Below are 25591 nucleotides of genomic sequence, written 5' to 3' on the forward strand. Positions count from 1 at the left end.
AATAATTCGATATCCTCTTGTATCCATTGTGTGTTCCAACTTCCCGCAGTTGTCCCAGGAATGCCTTTCGCAGCGGTTTTTTAAATACTAGAATACAGTCTAGATCACTAAATTGCTTCTGGTTGCTGTGTCCCTTTAGTCTCCTTTAGTCTATTACGTGGGTTCACAAACCATGGCCTGTGGGCCAGATCTGGCTCGCCATCCACTTTTGTAAACACGCTTGTGCTGGGACACAGCCGTGCTTTCACTGATGCACATGATGGCTTCTGTGCTGCAGTATGGGGTTGAGTCATTGCAACAGGGACGGTATGGACCCTGAAACCTAAAATAGCTACTACCTGGCTCTTTACAGAAAAAAAATTGCTGATCTGTGACCTAGAACTATCCTCTCGCCTTTATTTTTAATATAACACTGACTGTTCCAAGAGTCCAGAACAATTGCTTATAGAAAAATCTCTTCTTTGAGATCAGTCTGATTATACACATTTCTATATATAAAATGTATTGAAATTTCACATACTGTATACATAGACTTAAAAATATAAAACACTTAGGAAATTGTCAGTGCTCCACGGGGCAGCATTCACCAACTTTTTATGTGTTAAAACTATAAATGAAATTGAAAGGCAAACAATGAATTGGAAAAATAATGACGATTCCAAGATCTTGTCTCTTTTCATACTTTATTTTTCAGGAAGGAGAAAAAGAATGTCATGACGGACATAGGGTAATTTTAGTTACAACTCGAGGTAAAACACTTACTGATTGATTAAGTTTCTATATCATTTACATAGAGAAATCAGTAGGAAAACCAGGGCTTCCTTCTTTGGAAAATCGTAATATGTAATTTCACATATGTTCACCAGAGTGTACAGAAATTCAGATATATACACACGAATGTCAACACTGGGTGCAGGGCCACAGACCTGGCAACAAGCCTGGTATACAGAAAGTTCTACATAAAACGAATGAATGAATTCCATTCCTTTACACAGCTGGGCAGGGCAGGTTTTCACAAAAATATTCACACCTACTTATTAGATGAGTTTTTTTTTTTTTTTTTTTTTAGTGTAACAAGCATGCAAGCCTACTGAAGGCTTGCCTGTTATTGTTCTGTTGAGAGCTCATGCATGTTCATTGAAATAGGATTCAGGTAGCTCGGAACATTCAGTACAGGAATACACTGGTTTTATGCATATGGTTATATGGAAAGCTAGAAAGTATCTCTCCTTCCCGGTGACCTAGGTCAGACCCTGATGAATAGTACCTTCTTCCTCTACTCTTTGGACACAGAGTGTCTATCCTACTGATCACCTAAGACTTCATAAGTGAAACATAAATCATCATAAAAGAAAGCGCCGCTAATTGGTTTCATCGGTTATATAACATGGCTGGCTCTGTCTAGTACAATTCCTGCTTCTTTAAAATGTCATTTAACCTATAAAAAAAAATTGGACCTTCCCAAACCACAATATATATTTTACAGTAATCTTTAGAAGAAAGTTAATCGTCAGCCACTCTAGCACAGCTCACATAAATGGCACTGAAGGATGAGCTGTTGGTCAGAAATAAGACTGAAGATTTAAAGAATTCCTGGTTGGTTCTTGAGCAGTGGATTTTTTTCTTGGTTTCCAGGGAAGAACATGGTCTTTGCACGAGTGAGGAAAACATTCAGGCCTTTGCCTTTGACTGAGATCCCAGTGCTGTTTTTTACTGGTTTGTATTCCTTGTGTTTTCTGAAAGCAATGTATTAGACATATTAAAGATCTCCAGCTGGAATTGGTTACTTTCTACAATCTTCTACATGTCAAGTGCAAAAGGGTTAATTCCATTTAACCAAATGTATGGTTTTCAAGACACTGATGTCTTCTTATGAAAATATATTTATTTTCTCTGCTTCATGCAAGAAGTGTGCCTACTTACTATAAATTGAAATTATATGTTAAACATTAAGCTGACATAATTTGGTAAAGTTACTGACATTTGGTAGCATTTTTAGGGCTAAAAAAAAAACCACAGCAAAATTAATAGGCTAGTTTAGTAGTCATTATTCAATGGAAGATTTTCCTCCCTCACACAAAATGTTTGAAAGCAAAAAAAAGGGAAAATGGCCCATTTGTGCAGAAATATGCTATTTATTTTTGACAATATACTGTAGTGCTTTAAAGTGCTAGAACCAGCAACTTACTTGTACACCAAAAGGGCGATCACAGTGACAAATACAGCAGTCAAGCAGCCAACGGAGACCAGGGTACCGTTTGCCATTCTTAAAAAGAAGGCTGGGTCTTAAAACAGAAGCGAGACCACGTTAGTGACATCTTCCACCTAGAGGACATGCTGCTTGTAATGTAATTAAATAAACGAGGAAGGGAGCTCTCAGAAGATATATGGTTCCCTCTGGGCTTTCAGTAATCTTTTCCATTACATAATACATAGTCTTTAGGGAAGCTTATCTTCCATTTAGAGAATGAGCTAGTGTGTCTGGAACACTGTGTTAAGGGCTCAGGAGAGAGATGTCACGTCCTGGAGACACCTGCTCAGGTCTTAGCTGACCCCGCCGCGCCCACATAGGGAAGGCCTCCATGACCCTCCTGCCCACTCCTGTGGCCTCATCTCCCACCACCTACCTCGCCGTTGTGCTGGAAATCCCCTCGTCCCCATGCTCTTTCCGACCTCCGTGCCCTCTGCCGGGAATGTACTTCCCCCAGCTCATCTCAAGTGTCTGCCCCTTTGGGATGCCTTCCAGACATGCATGAGGGCACTGGGTCCCACTTTCCTTTGTCACTTCTCTGCTTGCCTCTTCCTCTGCCTCCATCACGCCGTGTCACTGACTTCTTTACATTTATTTCTCCTCTACTAGATTGTGAGACCCAAGAAGCGGGAATTCTGTCTTCTCTGTACTCCCAGAATCCAGCAAATCAACTTGTCTTTCTCTGCCACCCAAGTACAACTGAATTTTGTCTGCTTTCCCTCCATCTCCTCTGCCACCTTCGCAGTCCCAGCCACCAGCCCTCTCCCCTGGGAGGACCTCTTCATTGTCTATCTGCTTCCACCGTGACTTTCCAATGATCCTTGCTCCACTCAGCAGTCTCAGCCATCATCTAAAAGCATCAATCAGATTATGCTTCAGCCCCACCAGGGGCTCCCCTTACACACAGAATAAAACCTAAACCCTACATACAGGGGTCTAGACGGGCTGCTCATTCTTGAAATTCAGGTCTCAGTTCGGAGGACGCCCTTCACCAAGCAGGTGCTCCTGGGTTGGCAGGACTTTCCTGACCCCTCAATCTAGAGAGCCAACCTCTGTCCCTCTCCCCAGTGCATGTCACTCTCCATGCTCTGACCTTGTTTCCTGTCTTCACAATATCATCGTATGTTTGTCATCTGTTTCCGCTCACAGAAGCCAAGACCTTCCTCACTGTTTTCCCACTCTATCTGGAACTGTCTGCCGGGTGCCTGCAGCCGAGCTGGGCATGGAGTGGACTCCCAATGAATATTTGTTGAAAGTATTGCAGGTGCTTCATGAATGTTCATTGAATCAATGGCTGAAAGTCATTTCAGCTAAGTCTATGGGTTTGCCTTTGAACAATGATCGGTTTTTGAAATTCTGACTTTGAAACCCAAGTCATCAAGTTATAATTCCCACTGGACTAAAAGCTCTCTGAACTTCCTTTATTTGGATTTGAAAATGGCTCAGCTCACACCTAAAGTTATCACTCACAACAAGAAGGATTAAAGGAAAGCAAATATCTAAATATCTAATCCAGATAAGAGAATTGTGGTTTGCCCGAACTGAGGAAGCTTATTAGAATAGGTTATGGCTCTAAAAGGCAGTCCCAGCAGCTCCGGGACATGATGGCATTGAAGGTCCAGGCTCACATGGATACAGAGGCTCCGGCTGCCTCTTTCCGCCCTGATCCCCAGCTGTCCACACCAGGTCCCACGAACCCCAATCAGGGAGGAAGCAAAGAACCTTTGCATACTTGTTTTCTTGTTGTTAAACATGCACCTTGGCTCTAACCAAAAATAAACACTCATGCAAATAATTGTATGTATGATTACCTATGCTTTTCTTTCCATAAGGTTAAAGTTGCCTTTTTTATAGTTAATGAGTAAATATATACTTAATTATATTTTACCTTATGAGACAGGCTCCAAGTCCAAAAGAGTTATTTGTGAGTTAGTTAGATTGTATACTGACAATGCTCAAATTAAGGAGCAAAATAAGTGCTGTAATGTGTGCATGAGTTAATCTCTCCCTTTCATCCCATGCAGCACTTCTAAGAGATAAAATATTATCTTTCAACATAGTTGGTTATATGTGGAATTCAGTTAGTCACCAGGTAGAGTCCTAACTGGGGGTTGGGAAAAATTGGAAGCCACCAGTAAATGGAAATTTCTCAATGAAGTTCCTTTATCCACATTGTTAACATTTTATCTCTCTGAGCACCTAGTGGGCAAAGAGTATTTTTTCTGGTGAACATCTAAGGACGAAGTAAATTGGTTTGTTTCTGTCTTCGTGTCATGCTTGGTGGAATTTGAGAAGGGAAAGAGAGGGTACATGGCAGGTTAGAAGGGAGCCATGAGTCCACCTGTTTCTCATTTCTCCTGGCTTTACATTTTTGCCCAAGTGGATTCTAATGACAGCATGGTAGCAGCCTTCCCTGTTATAGTTTAACTGGAGAACATTGTTATTTTTTTTGATGTTGGGCTTTACACTTTCCCCTTGAAATACAAATCTATTTGAGCAAGCAGTGATCACATCCCATTATTATTGGTCTATGATCACAGCTGATTTTTTTCATCAGAAGGCTTTTCTTTGGCCACTATTTCTTTGGATCTCTCTCTCTCATCCCTTCCCTAAGCAGATTTGCTGTTGGATTTTAATGCCACTTCTCAAATCCACATTAACAATAGTTCAATGAATTTTACACTGAAATAAAACTAAATATTGAGAGTGAAGCCTTGAATAGCTGTAGTGTTGGACACATACTTTATCTGCAATATAAATGTTCGAACAACCATAAAACAAACTTACCTCTGCCAGGGATGGAGACAAGGATGCTTGTGAGGGCCAGACTCGCATCATCGCCCAGAGTGAGGTTCAGACAGTATGTCCCAGACCCACGGAAGGCCCTTCTCACCGTCAGCAAGCACATGTCACCCAGGGCCACATCCACGGGGTCGCAGACTGTGTTCTGGGTGATCTGGCAGGCGGGGTCGGAGATCATGGTACAGACCTCTGTGGGGATGCTGAGGGCACGAATGACACCAGGAGGGAGAGAGAGGAATATGACATTAGTTTAAAGGAAAAATTGTTACATTTCTATAAAAGTGAATTTCATCTTATTCTTACTCAAAGCATATGACATGAAATTGTCACATATAATTTACTCTTAGACAAGCCTGGGTGTGAGCCACTGTTTCCTCTGTATCCGCAGGAAGACAAGGCCCTGGGGCTGGAGAAGGAAGAAATTACGTCCCCGAAGGCAAGGGGCTGTTGGGAACTTCCCTCTCCTTCTTGGCTCCCTAGAAAGCCCAAAGGTGCAGACAGATCAGGTGTGAAGCAAAGATAGTATGAAATGCCAGTCAGCCCCATGTGGGTCCTGCAGAGGTATAACAGCAGAAGCCACCAGAGCCATTTACACAGTGCTCACTGCGTGCAAGGCACACAACAGAGTCTCGTCTATTCCTCTCAACGACCTTAGAGGGAAGTGATATTATCCTAATGTAGCAGGTGACAAGCCAGCTTGGGGAGGGGTGATAAGTGGCCCAAGGTTACACAAGCAGTTAGAGGTGGAGCTGTGACTTGAAAAAAAGATGTTCAACAGCGTCCTTGTAACCACCAGGCTACCTGGCCATGGGTTACATCTGAGCCACAGGTTCACTTCTGAGAAGACTTCCCGCATGGAGAGACTAGCTCTGAAGCTGGGCCTGGGGAGGGTGTGGGGAGGGACATGCTCTCTTCTCACTTGGCCCAGCTGCTTGCAGCAGCTTCCCCCTCAGTCAGGATTTTCTGTTTTCTTTCATCCTCATCCCACTCTCTCCCGCAAAGCTGGAGAGCATCACAGCTCTTCCTTTTTATCAAACAAGGCCTCATTTTTATACCATCCCGTTGTCTTATTAATTTATACATCACATACACGTACACTTTAGTTACTTGATTTACATATTATATGTAAACTAGATAATATTAACACTTAATTCGTTAATTGCTACAGTATTCACATATTAATTAACTTATATTTAGTCTATTATACATAGGTCTAACCAAACCACAGGAAGTCAAATTAGATAATGCATTAGAAATAGCATTGGAAGTTGTAACGAGAGATGGGGTTACCAGGCAATGCTATTAATTAGCACTAGGACACAGTCATTCCACACAGGCTTCCCCGACTCCAGAAGAACCTCTGGGAGCTTAAGAGGCTCTGAACCAGAACTCAGCCTGTGAGCCTTGCTCTGCCAGGTACCTGCCACCTGGGTAAGTTCTATAATCACCGTGTGCCTCGGCAGCCCCCATCTGTAAAAAGAGGATACTCAGGATTGTGTGAGGATTTGATATAAAACAGATGTAAAAGTTTAAGAACATGGTAAGTGTTCAACCAGTAATTATTATTCATCAACACTTTAAGGTAATGAGCATTGCTCAACTCTAGCAAAACACATGCATGCTCGAGCGCACCTTGGAGGGTCCTTCCTTGTCCTGGCTCATTACTGAGGGACTAGAATCTTAATCAGCTCAGAAGGGGACTAAGGGGTGAAGCCCTTTGTTCAGCCCGGGATCCTCACTCAGTCCTGTCCTCTGACTGGGATGATGGACTCACCTCCCTTGGCAGGTCACGACAAAGTCCACCAGGGAGTTCTCAGGCTGTGGCTTGGGCATCGGGACACCTGTCACCTGGATGATGTTCACCTCCAGAATTCCCTCTGACGAAACAACCCCATAGAAAACCACATCAAAATACAACGCAAACCAAACCAAACCACTTCTTACCAAGTCAGAAGGCCAGGCAAAATGACACAGCCTTCCTGTGTCCCAGGAATCTACCCCGTGGTTGGACACGTGTCCGGCAGCATTTGCAAAGTCAAACTGAACTGTTCTTCAGCCCAACCTCAACCTTTATCCCTGGAGGCTGTGTACGTGTCAAAGGTGTTTGGGCAGGTGTTTCAGGAAGAGGTGGCCCTAGGGGGATGCAGCTCCAGGCTCAGGCCTTGACCAGGGTCTCCTGCAGAGGCGGCTTAGCCCCCACCTGTCTCCTCAGTTGGGCCCCTGTGGGCAGGGCCCCCAGTGCACAGCTGCGTGTGCTGGCCCTGTTCTTTCCCCTTTCTTACACACAGGAAGTGTGGCTTAGTGAAATCATCCAGGGGAAAAAGTGGAAGCTGGGGGAACTTGCTACTTCAGGGCACATTCATTCAGGTTTCTGGGAGGCCCAGGGTGGGGAATCCAGGCCAGAGGCAGGCTGGTTGGTAATGTGGACCTCATGGAGGGTTCATTTCCACCAGGATGTCTAAGGAAGGCTGGGAAGGCGGGCAGGAATCTAGAAACTTGTGGAGTCTTGGCTCAAACATACGTGGTATCACCTCCAACAGAGTCAGGGCCTCTGCTCCCTACCATTAGCCCTCAAGAATCAGGGAAGGGAGTGGGTAGCCCAAGGTGGATGCTAACATCCTTCCCCTGCTGGTCTTACCAACAATCGTGATGGTGGCTGTAAAGTAGCCGTATCTCTTAATCTGGCAATGTTCATCAGGAATCTCCCTCGGCTCCAGGGGGTTGTTACCAGCAGGCACTGGAGAGTCTGAGTGATGAGATTTTAGATTAGTTGCTGAGAATGTAAAAGATGTACATAGTATAACAAAAATCTAAACACCTGTCTACCTTCTCTTTAGAAAACATCAGAATTCTATCCTATTAAATTGCTGTAGACACTTGAACTAAATGTATGACAATTCATAGCAATATGAGAGCTATAAGGCATTATAAAATTGTTAAATTATATAAGTAAGCACAATCCCATATCTTGTTCAAATGCAAGCAAATGAAAGGTAGAAGCCATATTAAAATGTGTCATATAACAACCACGATGAAATAAAGCAGGCAATAGAAGATTAAATTATATTTTAATTTTGGAGGAAGGTATTCTGGGCTCAAATTCTATTTCCTTTGTTTTTAGCTTTTTGAGAGCATGGGCATATCATTTAACATCTCTTTGCCTCAATTTGCTCATCTGTAAAATAGGAATAATACTTACTGATCTACTAGGGTTGAACTATGAAACTTAAATAAGATAAGGTATATAAAGCTTGCTTCCCATGCTTGCTACATAGGAAATACTTAAGAAATACCAGTTTCCTCAACCCAATATGTACTTCTATACATCTATTTAACTATAGATGTGCTATAACATATATAAGATATGTAATTTTAAATATTAAGGTGGGTGCATAATAGATTAAGAAGAAAACCACATGGGAAAAGGCAATTCTTTCCTTGCTTGAATGTCTTATAGCTTCTAAGCTTACATTCAAGAGTATTTAGGGGATGAGCAGAGTGTTTAGGGGAGGAAGGGAGTGAACACAAGACCTTTTTGAAAAATAACCCTTTGTGTATGATTAGACAAAGAATTTAATGCTCTATTTGTTACAATTTAAAAAGCTCTAATTAAGCTGTTGGTGTTCCGTTAACAAGATAAAAAGACTGGAAAGAAAATATGATTCTGAAAATACAACATTATTGTCTCTTAAATTTCCAAAGGCATAAAAATGGGCCCAGTTTGGGGGGAAGGGCATCAAAGCTTCACAAGAGCTGCTTCTCTGACACAGGGAGGGACATGTGGCTATGAAGCTGGGGATTTCTCCAGGGCTCCTCAGAGCCTCTAGTGGGTGAATGAACGTGGCTGTGATGTTCCTTTGCTCAGAGGGACCTTCTCAGAGCAGTTCTCAGAGCATCTCTGGAGACGAGTGCTCCACGGCACACACTTTAGTAAATGCTACTTGGGTAAAACTCAGAAAGGTTCTAACACCACGTCAGATTCAAACACAGTGGTTTATCTGCAGGGTTGGCCATGGCAGGCTCTTGGAAATGTCCCCGGAGTTTCAGGGTAGTCCTTTGGAAGTTACAGGGGAATCATTCATTCCATCCCAAGATTTAACTGATGTGCTCTGCAGCAAAAGATCTGTTTGTGAAGGGTAATAAAGATGGCTGGCTCTCCCCTAGGAAATTAGGAAACTCCTTCTTTTAAAATTCTTGATGGGCAAAATTTATCTGTCAAGTTAGAACATGGAATCATGACCCTGCCATCTTTTAAAATAAAACTTCTTCTAAACAATCACCAAATAATAAATAATTCTACCTTTGTTAGAATGCTTATAAAAATGTATATGGAGTTTTGCAGATATATCTATAAAGCCAAATCTATATCTATGTATGTAATATACATATAAAGTCAAGGTATGATTAAAGGGCTAATGGAGAAAAACTAACTTAACCTCATACTTAAGTCGCTATTCCCTGTTAACCAGAGAACAGTGTGAGACCCCTTGATTCTTTGGGAAAGCAGAAAAGTTCTACATGATATGATATATGATATATATATATATAAATATATATATATAATATATATATATAAAATATATATATATAATATATATATAGTATTACACTGATTAGAATCAGTGTTACAAAAGTTTTTCTTTTAAGATTTGTTCACAAAAGTCTGAAAAATGATCAATGGCACTGCTAGCTAAGGAAGGAGAATTCTGTGGCTTAAAACTAGTGCATGCCTATTGGCCCTATAATGTAATTATCTTCCTCAGTCACCTCTTCAACTCTGCTTCTGTCTCACTCTTGTGGTTGCACCTGGTTTCTATTTGATAGCTGAACCTATTTTGAAGCCACTTACCAAAGTAGAGACAACATATTTTTTTTGTCAAATCATAACCCAGTGTTCAATAACCCAAGCCTGATCATACGGTCTGCAGAGCTGAAAATGCTCTCTCTTCCAGAGGGCAAATACCCCACCTCGCTTTCTCGAGTCATGGGTTGACTCCTATCACCACCTTGGGTCCCATTACTTAGCATTCCTCCGTGCCCCAAGTCTCCCAGCTGCTTTAAGGCATTTGGGGGTTGATTATGGTTTATTTAACATCCTTAGATAAAGCCAGGCAGCTCCCCTTCACTGTAAAATTTAACTAATTCATAAGGCTTATCTTATATCTTATAGTCTAACCTATGGAAAATAATAACAAATTTAAAATACTTTTTCATTGACTTAAAATATGTTTTTTACACGTTATGATATAAATAGGTTCTAAGAAAAATAAGCTATATTTATGAAAATGCAACTGAAAATAGACTAATATTAAATAACGCAACATGAAGCCCTTTACCATTCAGGAATTTCTAGACAGTTCTAGATATAACAGGCACCTGTAATTTATTTTGAATTTCACACCCGGTCCCCTTAAGAAGACCATCAATTTTTGTAGATAATTAAATTGATTCTCCGACAGAAATACTAGAACAAAGCTACACGTTTAGAGCTGTTCAATGCAGTTCTATTTATAATTGGAATGAGGATGAAACATCCATCAATCAGACAATGGTTAAATAAATTCGCCATTGAATAAAGTGAGTTAGATATACATGTACTGAAAATGGAAAGATGTCTGTGATATTTATTAAGTGAAAAAAGGCAAACAGTAGAACAATATATATTGCATGAACTCATCCATCTAAAAATCAAAACCACAAACCTTAATGTACATTTGTAGACTATGTTTATAAATACATAGAAAAAGTTCTGGAAAGAAACGCTCCCAACTATTAACAGGGTTTAACTCTTGGAAGGAGGGCATGAATAGGAACTTTCACTTTTATTTTAAATTTCTATATTGAATTTTTGCTAAGGAACATGCATTCATTTTATAATTTAAAACATTTCAAAAAAGAATCAAAATCAGTAAATCTTATTGTCTCTTGATTTATATATTCTTGATTTAATAATATATCTTTTATTGATAACACACCTACTAATTTATATCTAACAGGTTTGGGTAAAAAAAAACCAAAACAATTGCCAGAAGTCTGGACAGCATCATGGAGAGTTCTGTCTAGACTTGGTGATGGCGCCCTCTTGTGTCCAGTGAGAGGATGTCAGCCTGTTACCATCTCCTGGATGCCCAGGTGCTAAGATGTACTCATGAGTGGCTGAGTGGGGAAGGATGGTGACCACATGGGGTAGGGTGCAGAATCAAATGGGAGCTAACACTTCTTGAAATAAACTCTTAAGAACGTCTTGAATGTCCTCATATACTATTATTAGAAGGTGAGATTTAATTAACTATGCCTTGTGTCTAGAAAAATTTTAATATCTGGAATCTTTCCAGCTTGCTAGCTAAGAAACATTTTCAAGGTGCATTCTTTCTTGAGCCATCTGGAAACTGTCTTCAAGCATGGCTGAGTTTTCATGGGTCATGGGATAAATGTGGGCAGGGTGAGGAGGAGAATGGAAATGGGGAGCAACTGTGGGAGGGGGAGGAAGGACAGCAGGATGGCCTGAATGTTTATAAAGGACCAGTGTGTCTCCTCATGGCTGGAAAAAGTGGGACAAACAGAAGTGTAGTGATGTAGAAGGGGGAAGCACATGTATGCATAACAAAGGCCAGTGAGAATTAGGAAGGTCAAAGAGTTGTATGCAAGTCACCAAGTGGCTTTAAATGCATTCTCTTTCCTTCTATATTCTAACTTCTAAAAATGGTGATAAAAAAGGAAATCAACGGGTACAAAATAGAATCACTGCAGAATCTCTTCCCAACAAAAATTACCTGGAAAGTACTTACACAAAGAAGGGGTGGTTAGTGGAGGTCTGGGCGAAGGCGCAGGACAAGGTCCAGGCACGGCTGCTTGCACAGTGAGGTTGAGGCTGAAGGTACCATTGAGCACATATGTGTGGTTCAAAGTGTCACTGGTGGACACAAACAGACCAGTGTTATCCCCGAAGTTCCACTTGTAGGAAATAGAAGACTCATTGAGGAAGTGGCTGGGATCGTGAATCAGGACACTGAACATAATGGGGAGGTCCCTGAGGAAGGTTTCATCAGATGAATTCCGATTGTTCTTCTGGGACATAGTCACAAATATAGGAATCTGATCTAAAAGACAAATTCAAAAAAGGAAGAAAGAATGCATGATTGCTTGATTTTAGTGGATGACTTCAATAATGCTTTTAGGTTAGGAATAACTCAGTATTGTTTTCCCTTTTCTGATGCACATTTTCTACAGTTTTCCCAGGTTATTCTGGAAGACATAGATGGAATATATTATTTAATATATAAGCTCGAGAGGGAGTCAGGTGAACTGTAACCTAACTCAGAACACTTGGCTCTAATTCTTTCTGAACCCACTAACATCACCAATACCAAGTGCCTCATCTTCAGTTAATTTAGAGTTCACACCACTTACCAGTTACCACGTACACATCTTTCACTTTGGCGATGGGAACATATGCCCAGCGGTGTCTTCTGTAGACAGTTACTTCCATGATTTGAGGGCCAACACTCACATTGGCTGTGTTTATAGAAACTGTCACTGAACACCGTCCCAATTTCTGGAAATACTGACCTTTGAGAGGATGAAAATTTTTAGTTATTGGCTACATTATATGATCAGTATAGAAAGTTGCTGTGTCTTAAAGACTAACAACTGCCATTGAGAGATTGTTCTGGGAGAGGAAAAGCAGGCTGGGGATGTGGCCTTGGCTCCTGCAGAAAGGAAGATGGGGCTCATTTTTATGTAAAACCTTATAAAGCAAATCCATAATCATGTAAATGTAATTGCGTGTAGCTGGTTAAAATGAAAAGAGCTGTTTAGGGAGATAATACAGTTAGTTCTTAGTCTGCAAATAAATAATTTGTATAAGTAAGTCATCTGACACTTGAACTACATGTTTCCCATTGAAAATACATTTAATGTAATAGTGAGGTGTCCACGGGAGTTAAAAAATTTACCCAAAAATCTACCTTATTTTTGTAATAATATTACTAGTTCAGCTTTATTATTAAGCAACTTTTTTTTTCCTTTTAGGGGACTAGGATCCTCCACCTTCTAGCAGTATTTGTATATAAAAATGCAGTAAGTGATGAAAAAGAAATAGGGTATGGTGGGTATAAAAAGATATGGAGTAGTTCCATAAACACATTTCCAGGGTGCTCTTGAGTTCTTCTTTTTCTTTCTCCAACTCTAACCTTAATCTCACTGCCCCTGGCTAGCTAGTGGAAGTAATTCCTCTCCTTCAGGGCTCAAGGGTTTTTCTAATCCTTTTGAAGAACCGGGCATGGATGTGTCAGTGGTACAACAGGTGTCGTAGACAGATGCCTGTGAGCTGGGGATGCTTCAAGACTGTGCTTATCACCTGGTCGGGGGTGTCAGGAAAGGGATATGTAGTTTGGGATCGCCCTTTACCTGCAAATGCAGAGGCAGTTCTGTCGGAGGTTGTAGGGGGAGAGGCGTCTCTCGGGGGTTAGTGATACGGGAGGAAATGTTAGTTCTGGCACCAAGAAACAGACCCGAGAGGCAGTGCTTAGCTGGGGGAGAATAACAGGTAACTGAGACCTCAGCAGAAGATGGAAATTCAAAACAGTCCTATTAAGAAAACAGCAGTATCTGAACTGAAGGCTAAACAGAGTCTGGAGTGTTAAGTGAGCTTAAGTGGCTCCAGGCAAACTATCAGGTCAAAGAAATCATGACATTTGGGGAGTTAACTGACAGGACGTAGAGGCACTGAAAAAAAAAAAAGTCAGCTTTAAATCAGCTGATTTAAATAGATATGCATAATATTTGATACATATTTTATACTTTGTTCAACCAGAATGTATTACTAACATGTTTCGATTTGTAAATGAATTAATTGAAGAAAGAGAAGCGCTCTGTAATTCATGAAGAAAGACAAAACATTTAAAAATTTGGAGTCTGCACAACTAGGAGCAGATTTGAAATACTCAGAGCCAGGTGGCAGCTGCTGAGATTTTTAACTAAGAATCTAGCAGCTTTGCTCATAATAATCTAAATTTACTTCTAAAAATAATCCCTTCACTAATATTAAAGCAAAGTGGATATCATTTGTGGTTTAAAAAAAGAATGTAGGCTGTGTCAAAGAAGAACAGCAATTAGATTATTTTGCTTTTACATAATAGAATATTATGCAGTCACCAAAATAATGTATATAAAGAATTTTAATGACATAGTCATGATATTGAGCAAAAATGTGTATACATTATGATCTTTAACAAGAAATACTAAGAAAAAAATTACTAGAAGAGGAAGCACCAACATGTTAACAGTGATAACCTTTGGTGTGAATTATGATTGATCTTTCATTTGTGCTTTTTTGAATTTTCCACATTTCCTACAAAAAGTATAAGTTTCTTTAGTTCTTTAACTTTTTTTTTTCAAAAAATTTCTTCTAATCTTTTTTTCCCTTGAGGGGGAGGTAATTAGGTTTTTATTTATTTACTTACTTATTTTAATGGAGGTACTGGGGATTGAACCCAAGACCTCGTGCATGCTAGGCAGGCACTCTACTGCTGAGCTATATCCTCCCCACCCCGAGTTCTTAAATATTCTTTTAAAAACATAAAAAGTGAAAGAATAAATCAACAAATGTCCATCCATGTGCCATTCAAATAAATAAATATTAGTATTTTTTCATATTATTGTTCTAGGCAGGAAAAAAAAAGAGTAGTTTGTTTTTTTTGAGAAAAAGGTGAATCTGTCTTTTTCTCCTTTTAATTCTTTGGTGTCCTGGAGATTGCACAAGGCTAATCAATTTAATTTTTATCCCTCACCCTCCATTTCAGCTAAGGCAAGTTAACAGAGTAACTTGTTAAACTCTCAATGTTATCATTCTCAGTTACAGAATAGGAAAAGAGAGAAAACATAAAAGGTTAAGGGAAGGTAAAGAAGAAGCTAAGGGGGTCTGCAAAAGTCCAACCAAGTGTGTGGAACACGTAGACGAAATTCCACTTCCGGGGATGAGGGAAAGGCCTCCCGTCAGGAAATACGTCGTGATGGCCATGGCTGGTGCCGTTTCCCCAGGCACCGTCCTCTGTCCACGCCGTCCAGCTGTAAACATACTGGTCAGGAGACGGATCAGTATCTAAACAGGAAAGAAGCAAGCCATGCTTGTCATCTGGACTCAGAATGCTAATGCTCATCATTGAATTAAGCACATTTTCATATTTTTCCATAACTAGTCTAAATATAGTTGGACCACTAAAAGCCTCACATTCAAAATTCATCCAATGGTACCTTTATGACCTGTGCATTTTTCTGCTGACATGTTATATTTCAATGAGTTTTATATAAAGTAATTATTCAGGAAAGTTTAGAGAATGTCACTTAATATATTTATCTGCCTACTGGATATCCAAATCACAACCATATTCAAACCAAACTGAGGGATGTTTTATCTTTTTATTTTGATACATTCTATTTGTAGCTTTTTTTTCCCTAACTCATGTGAAATCAACACACATCTCCTAAGAATAAGGACAGTCTCCTACATAACCACATCATCACCACCCCTACCACAGTCTAATCAAGGGTCACATCCTACATTTGGCTATCTTGTTTCTTCAAATGATTCAGAAAAAAAGATAGATGGAAGCAAATAGGGGAAAATGTTAAAGTTGTTGAATCTCAACGTGCCTTGCTTTCTACTTTTGTGTGGGCATGACATTTTGCATTTTAAACAAGTCATAATCAGTATCTTTTCATCTAGAACAACCCCCTCACCCTCTTGCTTTTCACGTCACTGACATTTATGGAGAGCTTTTTAATTTATCAGTCTACTATAGCCATTATTTTTTATTTTTAAATTGTCCCAAACATGGCCATTAGGAGCCTGTCAAGCTGCCTCCTGTGTCCCTGTGGCATGTCGCCATTATTCTTTGTTTTCTAGTGCGAGATGTCCCTGGTCCACCTGGTACTTTCTCTGCCCTAAACACCAGGAGTCATTAATTTCTTCAAAGATCTCTATTTCCCTTTAGGAGTGATAGAGATTTCATAAAACTTTTCATAACTCACAAAGACTCTTTCATATAAAAATGCTCAGAGGGCTAGATTGTCATTTGAAATGTTCATAAGAATCAACTTTTTTAGAAAAAAGAGAGAATACAACAATTTTTAACTATCATACTCTTTCTATACAGAATTTTTTTCCTCATAGGAAGATAATGAATTAATAAGAAACAAACACATCAACAGTTTAATAGACATTCCAAATAATAAAATCAGGTAACTGCATTTAATAGTCTTATATTGACTGAAGAATCTCAGTAATTAGTTCAGAGTTTTTAAGAACGTACAGGGCTAAAAGGAGAATTTCTCTTGATGTGTTTGTGTTCATTTATATGCTTTAATATGTACAAAGAGCTTATCTGCTTCAACTAAGAGCAAAGTACAACCAAAATATACATACACATTTTAGCATTTGTGCAAGCCATATAGCTTAAGAAATACTCGTGAGCAGAAATTGAGCTGACCAACAAAGATTTGTCAAATTGGCTATTCTTTGAGCAGCCAAAAGAATTCTAAGTGATAAAACCAAAATCTGAGAATCAGCAAGGTATTCTCTGTCCAATCAACTGGACACTAAGAAAAAGCCAGGCATGACAATGTAGATTTAAGGAGAGTTCCCAGCAGCAGAGAGCCACCAGTTTGATGAAATGGATTTGGCTGATGTTGATGAAGGGACAGACATATTCACCATCCTGCCATCTAACCTGAGGAGGGGGTGACAAGGGATGATTGTAGTATCTTGCATTTACAGAACTACCTGTGAGCATTAAGGTTTAAGAGATGGGTCTCTAGCAGTTAGGAGAACTAGCGTGTTCCTGTGATGTGAATAACTTTCCTTACCATTTCTGCAGTTCTTCTCATAGACTATGTTGCCACTGGCATCTTCCTTCTGGCATCTGGGGAACACAAGGTTCACTGCAAATGTGAGAGTCGAGCCCACCAGTGCTGGTGAGTCACTGGTCAGAACTGCCTGCACACGGCCTCCTAGGGCACAGAAAAGTAGAGCTCAGTGATCAAACATCTTTTTTTCCTTTCACAGATAAATTTAAAAAGTGAAGTTAGATCTATGAATAAGGACCAGAGGATCCTTATGCCTTTTTACAATAAATTATTTTCTGGATTCCTAACTTTTGCTTTCAGAGTATAACATTCTAGAAGAAAAAAAAAAAAGGCCAATTGAAGAACTCTCTAACCACAGAAGGAACATTTAAGTTAAATAATAAAAATCCATTTAGTTAGATTGATGAAATAAGTATCAAAGGTTTGTATTTTTTAATTTCAAAACCAATGACTGAATGATTCATTCTTTGATGTGAGTGAAAAGGTATTCACTTTCCGACAAACCACACTTTTGAGAGATTTAAAGACTGCCACGGAGTCTCAGAACTTCTGAAATGCCCATTCCCACATAGTTACATAAGTTTGAGGCTAGGTCTGCTCACTCTCCAAAATCTTCCAAGAGCTACAAATTTGTAAATTTCTAAGGAGATTAAACTCTGTGTGTATGTGTGGTTTAGAAAGTGATATTGCTGAGATAAAGGAAATATTGCCGAATTTGGCTGCCTCTCACTTGGTAACCATAATACTGCCATTTGTGCAAGCAACACGAACCCTGTGATCTCAGAGTCTACAATCTACAAGACTAATTGAAATAGGAAATTACAGTTGTTTGGGTTGAGTCTTTTGATTTACCTTTCCAAGAGTTTTTCCACCTAGAGTCTCCCCTCTTCCATACTGGATAGAGTTTTTCATTCCAGTCATTTTCATCTGAAGACCAGCCATTTAATTGGTTGTGCTCCCTCATATAACCAGAAGGTCTGTCATTGCTCAGCACATCATGAAATCCTGTAACAATATTTGAAAAAATTATTTTGTCTACTCCATTCCGCATTTAGTATTACCTAACAATGCTTAAAGTAACTTCTCATTTCATAAGATTGGAAAGCACATACATGTTTCCAATATGTCAAACAGATAGAGGGTGCTTTTTAAAAAATGTGTGAAGACTTCAACCACAATTATGTATTTGCCAAGCTGCCGACTTCTTTCAGCTGTCAGTATTTGCTTTATGTGTTTTGAAACTCGGTTTTAAATTGTTAAGCCTTCTTGATGAAAGGATCCTTTTATCATTAGGAATTGACTTTCTTTTTCTCTGGTAATATTCCTTGTTCTGAAGAATATTTTGATATTAGTGCCTAGTGTTTAACTGGTACATCTTTTTCCATCCTTTCACTTTTAACCTATATACATTTTATATTTGAAATGGGTTTCTTGTAGACAGCATATTGTTGGTTTGGGTTTGTTTTTTTAATCTAGTCTAACAATCTCTACTTTTCATTTGGAGTGTTCAGGTAATTTATTTTTAACATAATTATGAATATTGTGGGATTTGTCTACTATCATATGTTTTGTATTTGCCTTATTGTTCTTTATTCCTTTTCACTTACACCTTTTGGGATTATTTTTGGATTCCACTTTATCTCCAACTGGCTTATCAGCTATACCTTTTTGTTTTGCTTTGAATAGCTCCAGGGTTTATAGTATTTTAGTTCTTTTATTTTTTTGCAGGGGGAGGTAGTTAGGTTTATTTATTTTTACAGGAGGCACTGGGGACTGGACCTAGGACCTCATGCACATGCACTCCACCACTTGAGCTATACCTTCCCCATATTCTAGTTCTTTTAACATCTTTCTAATCTTGATTCGATGTCAGTTTTTTTTTTGCTTTTCCTGACAACTCTGGTGGCCACACTCTCTGTCTGTCTGTCTTTTCTTTGAGGATTGTAGCAGGCTGGTTGTTTGCCTCCCAGCAGCCACTTCCTGCCTGCACTTTCCCTCTTTATTTCTCTTGTGGCAGAGTTTCTATTGTAATGATTCAGAATTCCAGAGGCTCACTTTCCTTACAGTTTGGGCAGGAACAGATGATTAGATCCTGGCCCATGGAAGCTGAGAGGAAGTCTGCTTAAGGCTTCTGGGAAAGGTTTTCTGCCTTCAGAAAAAGAAACATGTGAGAACAAATTCAGTTTTTTCCTGAGAATTGATTTTGGAGAGAGCAGTGTCATAATGTGATGCCTGGAGCTGTGACAGCCATATTTTACCATGAGGGCACAAATCTGAGGAAGCCAGCCAGCACATCAAGGGTGTCAGAATGGAAGGATAGAAAGGAGGAGTCCTTGGTGGCGCTGCTGAGCTCTTGCTCTAGCCTAGCCTACCTCTGGACAGACTAAGATAATAAATGTCTTACTCAACCTATTTGGGTATTCTGTTATAGCCCAAGGCTCCACTGTCTATAACCCTCAGCCAGCCCCTAATCATACCCTATCACACTGGTCTCTCATCAAGTCATGGTCTTGTGTCTTGGCCTGGCCATGGACTCTCAGAGCCAGGAACACTGTCTCTTCTCTTAAACCCTGGAAGACGCCTGCCTTGAGGCGCAGTATTTAACAGGCACTCAGAAAAGCCATATTGAATGGATGCCACTAACGCCTGTCTTCTATTCCTCCTTGTTGGTAGGAGGAGGAAGCTGTATGTAGTTCCCTTCTTATAAGGGAGGCTGATGGAATGAAAAAGAACTTTGAACCTGGCTTCTAGTCCAGGTTCTGCTACTAAACAGGCTGTGTGACTTCAGGCCATGTTTCCTCTCTGGGCCTCAGGTCAGACAAAAACCAAATGTCCTGTGTGATACTGTGAGATAGTATCTGTTTTCAAATAGGAACAAAATGAGAGCAGGAAATGTATGTTTATCAATAAATGTTTGTAACTGCAAATTCATTTGAACTAAGTCACAGAATGGTAGAATGTTCAATGTGGAAAGAACTAAGATTAGTTAGTTCAGATCCCTTCATTTATAGATGAAGAAATTCAAGGCAAGAGAAGTGACCTGATTCACTAAGAGTTGTCTTTAATCAAGTGGAAATGAAGAATTTCAGCTTTTGATTCCCAGGACCAGTTTTTCCTAGTGTTACATAGTCTTCCTCTTCCTTAGATCCTGAGTGAAAGTCAGTGTTTTCAGAAGCATAATCCAAACACAGATTTCTCCTCTGACTTTAAATGTCAAAAGTCAAGGAAAAATACAGACAATGAATAGACACATAGGTCCACAGAATGCACCACAGAACCCAGAAATAGACCCACACAGATAGGCCCTACTGATTTTTGACAAAAACAATCCAATGGAGGAAGGATGGCCTTTCAACAAATGGTGCTGTAAAAGATTAAAAAGCATAGGAGAAAGCTTCAGGCTATAGATAGGCAAGAATTCTTAGACTGAACACCAAAAACATGACCCATGATAGGAAAAATTGATAAACTGGACCTGATTAAAACTAAAAACTTTTGCTCTGTGAAGTACCACGTGAAGAGGATAAAAAGACAGATTACAGATGGGAAGAAGATATTTGCAAACCACATTTCCAATAAAGGAATAACATCTAGACCATATAAAGGATTTTCAAAGTGCAATGTTATTAAAAAAAAACCCAGTTGAAAAATGGGCAAAGGACCTGAACAGATATTTCACAGGTAAGGATGTACAAATGGCAAAAATGCATGAAAAGATGTTCAATATCATTAGCCAGTGGGGAAATGCACATTAAAACTACAATGAGATATCACCATACACCTATCAGAAAGACAAATAACTAAAGGTGACATATCAGATGTAGGTGAGGATGTGGAGAAACTATCACTCATCCATTGCAGGTGGGAATGTACAATGGTTCAACCACTCTGGAAAACAGTTTGGCAGTATCTTGTTAAACCAAGCATTTAATTACTATTGCAACTAAGCAACTGTACTCTTGGGCATTTGTCCCAAAGAAATGGAAGCTTATGTTCACATAGAAACCTGTCCATGAATGTTCATAGAAGCTTTATTCATAACCGCCCAAGTTGCAACAACCCAGAAATCTTTCAATGGGCGAACAGTTAAACTGTGGTGCATCCATACTATGGAATACTACTCACTGATAAAAAAAAAAAACACAACAAAAAAGCAACCACCCACTATTGATACATGCAACAACTTCAATAAATTATGTTGAATAAAAAAAAGACAGTTCCCAAAGATTACATGCTGTATGATTCCATTTCTCTAACATTCTTGAAGTGATAAAATTATGAAAATGGAGAACAGATTCGAGGTTTCCAGGGGCTGGGGGTATGGTGGAGTGGGGAAGGGAAGTTGGTTTGGATCTTTGTGGTGATGGAACTGTTCCGTATTTTAACTGTATCAGTGTCAACACTCTGGTTGTGACATTGTTGTATAGTTTTGCAAGGTGTTACTGTTGGGAGAAACCAGGTAAACGGTACAAACAGGGGGATCTCTCTGTATTATTTCTTAAAAGTGCATGTGAATTTACAATGACCTCAAAATAAAAAGTTGAATTAAAAACACAGAACCAAAACAAGATTAATGTTCAAAAATCAGTTGCATTTCTTTACACTAATGATGAATCAACAGAAAAAGAAAGTAAAGAAACAATCCTCTTTAAAATAGCACCCAAAGTAATAAAATACCTAGGAATAAATCTAACCAAGGAGGTGAAAGAATTATACACAGAAAACTATAAACCATTGATGAAGGAAATTAAAGAAGACTTTAAAAAATGGAAAGATATCCCATGCTCTTGGATTGGAAGAATCAATATTGTTAAAATGGTCACACTGCCCAAGGCAATCTATAGATTTAATGCAATCCCTATCAAATTACCCAGGACATATTTCACAGAACTAGAAAAAATCATAATAAAATTTATATGGAACCATCAAAGACCTAGAATTGCCAAAGCATTACTGAAGAAAAAGAAAGAGGCTGGAGGAATAACTCTCCCAGACTTCAGACAATACTACAGAGCTACAGTAATCAAGACAGCATGGTATTGGTACAAAAACAGCCATATAGACCAATGGAACAGAATAGAGTCCAGAAATGAACCCACAAACTTTTGGTCCACTAATCTTTGATGAAGGAGGCAAGAATATACAATGGAATAAAGACAGTCTCTTCAACAAATGGTGTTGGGAAAACTGGACAGCAGCATGTAAAGCAGTGAAGCTAGAACACTCCCTTACACCATACACAAAAATAAACTCAAAATGGATCAAAGACTTAAACATAAGACAAGATACAATAAACCTCCTAGAAGAAAATATAGGCAAAACATTATCTGACATACATCTCAAAAATGTTCTCCTAGAACAGTCTGCTCAAGCAATAGAAATAAAAGCAAGAATAAACTAATGGGACCTAAAGAAACTTACAAGCTTCTGTACAGCAAAGGAAACCATAAATAAAACAAAAAGACAACCTACGGAATGGGAGAAAACTTTTGCAAATGAAACCAACAAAGGCTTGATCTCCAGAATATATAAGCAGCTCATACGACTTAATAAGAAAAAAAAAAAACCCAATCCAAAAATGGGCAGAAGACCTAAACAAGCAATTCTCCAAAGAAGGCATACAAATGATCAATAGGCACATGAAAAAATGCTCAATATAACTAATTATCAGAGAAATGCAAATTAAAACTACAATGAGGTATCACCTCACACCAGTCAGAATGGCCATCATTCAAAAATCCACAAATGACAAATGCTGGAGAGGCTGTGGAGAAAAGGGAACACTCCTACACGGCTGGTGGGAATGTAGTTTGGTGCAGCCACTGTGGAAAACAGTATGAAGATTCCTCAAAAGACTAGGAATAGACTTAACATATGACCCAGGAATCCCACTCCTGGGCATATATCCAGAAGGAACCCTACTCCAAAATGACACCTGCACCCCAATGTTCATAGCAGTGCTATTCACAATAGCCAAGACATGGAAACAGCCCAAATGTCCATCAACAGATGACTGGATAAAGAAGAAGTGGTATATTTATACAATGGAATACTATTCAGCCATAAAAACTGACAACATAACGCCATTTGCAGCAACATGGATGCTCCTGGAGAATGTCATTCTAAGTGAAGTAAGCCAGAAAGAGAAAGAAAAATGCCATATGAGATCACTCATATGTGGAATCTAAAATAAAAAAAAAAAAAAACACAAACAAACAAACAAAACATAAATACAAAACAGAAATAGACTCATAGACATAGAATACAAACTTGTGGTTGCCAAGAGGGCAGGAGGTGGGAAGGGATAGACTGGGATTTCAGAATGTAGAATAGATAAATAAGGTTATACTGTATAGCACAGGGAAGTATATACAAGATTTTATGGTAGCTCACAGAGAAAAAAATGTGACAATAAATATATATATGTTCATGTATAACTGAAAAATTGTGTTCTACACTAGAATCTGACACAACATTGTAAAATTATTATAAATCAATAAAAAATATTTTAAAAAACCCGCAGAACCAAAAAACCCAATAGTAAGATTTTAAAAGAAAAAAAAAAGATGTGAGTGTATGTGGAGAACAGATATGGAGATAAATGGGGTCACACCCAGCACCCCTGTGGCTGCTCCCTCTAGCTTTGGACACCCTACTGGGTCTACCAGCATACAGGTGGTGGCCAGGCCAGTTGTTAATGTCTTCTCCTTCCTCCTTTTTACCAGGGCTATGACTGGAAAGTGGCAAGGAATCTCTTGGTGTCTGATACACTGTTAAATCCCACTCATCCTTATTTTTTTCTGGCCAGGATGTTTAGTCTTAAGGCAAGGTGAAATCAGGCACCTACAGGTTTTTGTTACGTTGCTAATAGGTTGGGACTCCTCTCAAACTGCCAGCCAACCTCAGGCTTATCTGTCTCAGTGAGTAGACAAAGAGGGTGCTGGTGGGCAGAAGGCTAGAATTTGGTGCAGGGGCTTCCCAATGACCTGTCAGCGGCCTGTCCCTCCGTCTCTGGGACTGTAGGCTCTTGCAGTGTCTGTCCTGCGAGGTACTTTGAGGGAAGACAATTGCTACCAAGTACACCTCCCACTCCAAGCACCTTTTGTTAACTGATCTCACAAGAACCCTCTTAACCAGTTTTGTAAACAAGGAAATGAAAACTCAGTGGAGCTAAGTCACACGTGGTCCAGCCCCACAGCAGGGAGGAAGGACAGCGGTGGGCACAGAAGCCTTCTTCTTCCCCTAACCCGCTGTGCGGCCTAGGGCGGGTTACTTGGAGCTAGTAGCGGCTCCCTCCCTTCCCCTCTCCACACCGCAGCCGCCAGCCCTGGGTGGAACTCTCCAAGGACCACCTAACTGCAGAGCTTTTCTCTCCCGTTAGGAGAGGAGGAGTGAGAGAAGGGTGTGCACGTGTGTCCAGGATCACTGAACTGGGCCCAGCAGGTGAAAAGCAAAACTCGGGTCCTTGTGTCCTCGCCTGTAGAATAGTGAAGGACCATCTGCTCCACAAAGGTGGTTGTGGGACTACCTGAGTAATAAAAATTGAATAAAAAAAAAGTCCCCAGCCTCTACTGTGTAACTAGAAAAGAGACCCAAAGCTTCAGCTCTTCTCTTAGTAACCTCCCTACAGTGGCAGCAAACTTCAGCGGGTCTGTGAAAATACACCAGCAGGACTGGCAACAGCTTCTGGGCTGGGACTATTCAAAAGCCTGTCTCCGGATTTTGGGCCTCGAGTTCCCAATCATCTGAGGGCTTTACACTGTTGGACGGAAACCAGACAAAATTTAGTGGGTAACTTTGCTTTGTTCTAAGGCCTGAGACTGTTCCCTTCATACCCCCATTCTCCCACCCTCTCCAAGAAAGTGGGTGGCATCTGCGATGGAAAAAAGCCTCCACCAGAGAGGAGCTGCACGCCTTTCGCTTTTGAAGAGCCTGAAGCAACGAATGCAACCGAACGCATTTTACTGCAGTTTCAACATCCCCAACAATTTTCAGAAGAAGAAACAAGTGAGCGTGGCTGCTTCCTCAAGTCCGGCTTCTGGCTCAAACCATGTTACTTTAGGCAAACCCATCACTTCAGCCAGTAGCCAGAGAACGGGTTAAACCCAGAAACTGAGAATTACTCACGTTTGGCGGCATGGAGGGGCAATCTTGCAGCCAGAAGCAGAAATCCCAGGAAACAGCAGAGAAATTCCATGCTGAATTCTCACAGACCCGGGCAATCAAGGTTTAACTTGTGACTCTTCTGGCTCCATCCACTAAGAACAACAGTGCTCTTCTGGCTTCTGCTGCGCCCCACTCCTTATTTTAATCAAATACTGGGCCTCGGGGCAGATCATGTGATGGGATTAAGCAGCGTTTCTTGATCTGGTCTCTGGAGTTCAACCACTTACTACTCATGTGCTTCTGACTCACTCCCTCTTAGCATCTATTTATTCACTTTTCAGATGCACGCCATTTCAGTGCTGTGATTCCACATTTCTAATTAAAAGGACTTCCTTTCCATAGACCCCATTCTGATATCCTTCCCCAAATAAAATTTCAGTCTCCAACCTCAATTATCAACTTGCTGCGGTTCCTTAAATAATTCACTCACCCAGCTCATGCTGGGATGCCACATTTACGCTTCTTTGGCTGTGATTAAATGGCCAGCTCTTCCCAGTGCTAGCTGGT

The 25591-nt window shown here is 40.0% G+C and overlaps 1 protein-coding gene across 1 annotated transcript; it reads right to left on the reverse strand.

Annotated features, from left to right (window-relative positions):
* Positions 1–664: 664 nt before the first annotated feature.
* On the reverse strand, positions 665–25222 carry GPNMB (glycoprotein nmb). Its single transcript, XM_014554630.2, has 11 exons — positions 25046–25222; positions 17771–17923; positions 16919–17062; positions 14991–15155; positions 12464–12622; positions 11842–12153; positions 7692–7799; positions 6828–6930; positions 5039–5253; positions 2189–2285; positions 665–1736 (listed from the first exon to the last, which is right to left on the reverse strand). Exons 1-11 carry the CDS (start codon positions 25113–25115, stop codon positions 1583–1585), a joined length of 1680 nt encoding a protein of 559 aa, XP_014410116.1. The 5' UTR covers positions 25116–25222; the 3' UTR covers positions 665–1582.
* Between the last annotated feature and the right edge of the window lie 369 nt (positions 25223–25591).

Source organism: Camelus ferus, chromosome 7 (genome assembly GCF_009834535.1).
Source record: "Camelus ferus isolate YT-003-E chromosome 7, BCGSAC_Cfer_1.0, whole genome shotgun sequence".
Taxonomy (NCBI): domain Eukaryota; kingdom Metazoa; phylum Chordata; class Mammalia; order Artiodactyla; family Camelidae; genus Camelus; species Camelus ferus.

Bases quoted from the DNA above. Each gene is read 5' to 3' on its own strand.
- GPNMB (XM_014554630.2), bottom strand. From the start codon at position 25,115: ATGGAATTTCTCTGCTGTTTCCTGGGATTTCTGCTTCTGGCTGCAAGA. The intron at 12,154-12,463 runs GTAAGTGGTGTG...TTTGTCTTTTAG, and splicing joins AGATGTGTACGTGGTAACTG to ATCAGATTCCTATATTTGTG. The intron at 7,800-11,841 runs GTAAGTACTTTC...CTCATCACTCAG, and splicing joins ACTAACCACCCCTTCTTTGT to ACTCTCCAGTGCCTGCTGGT.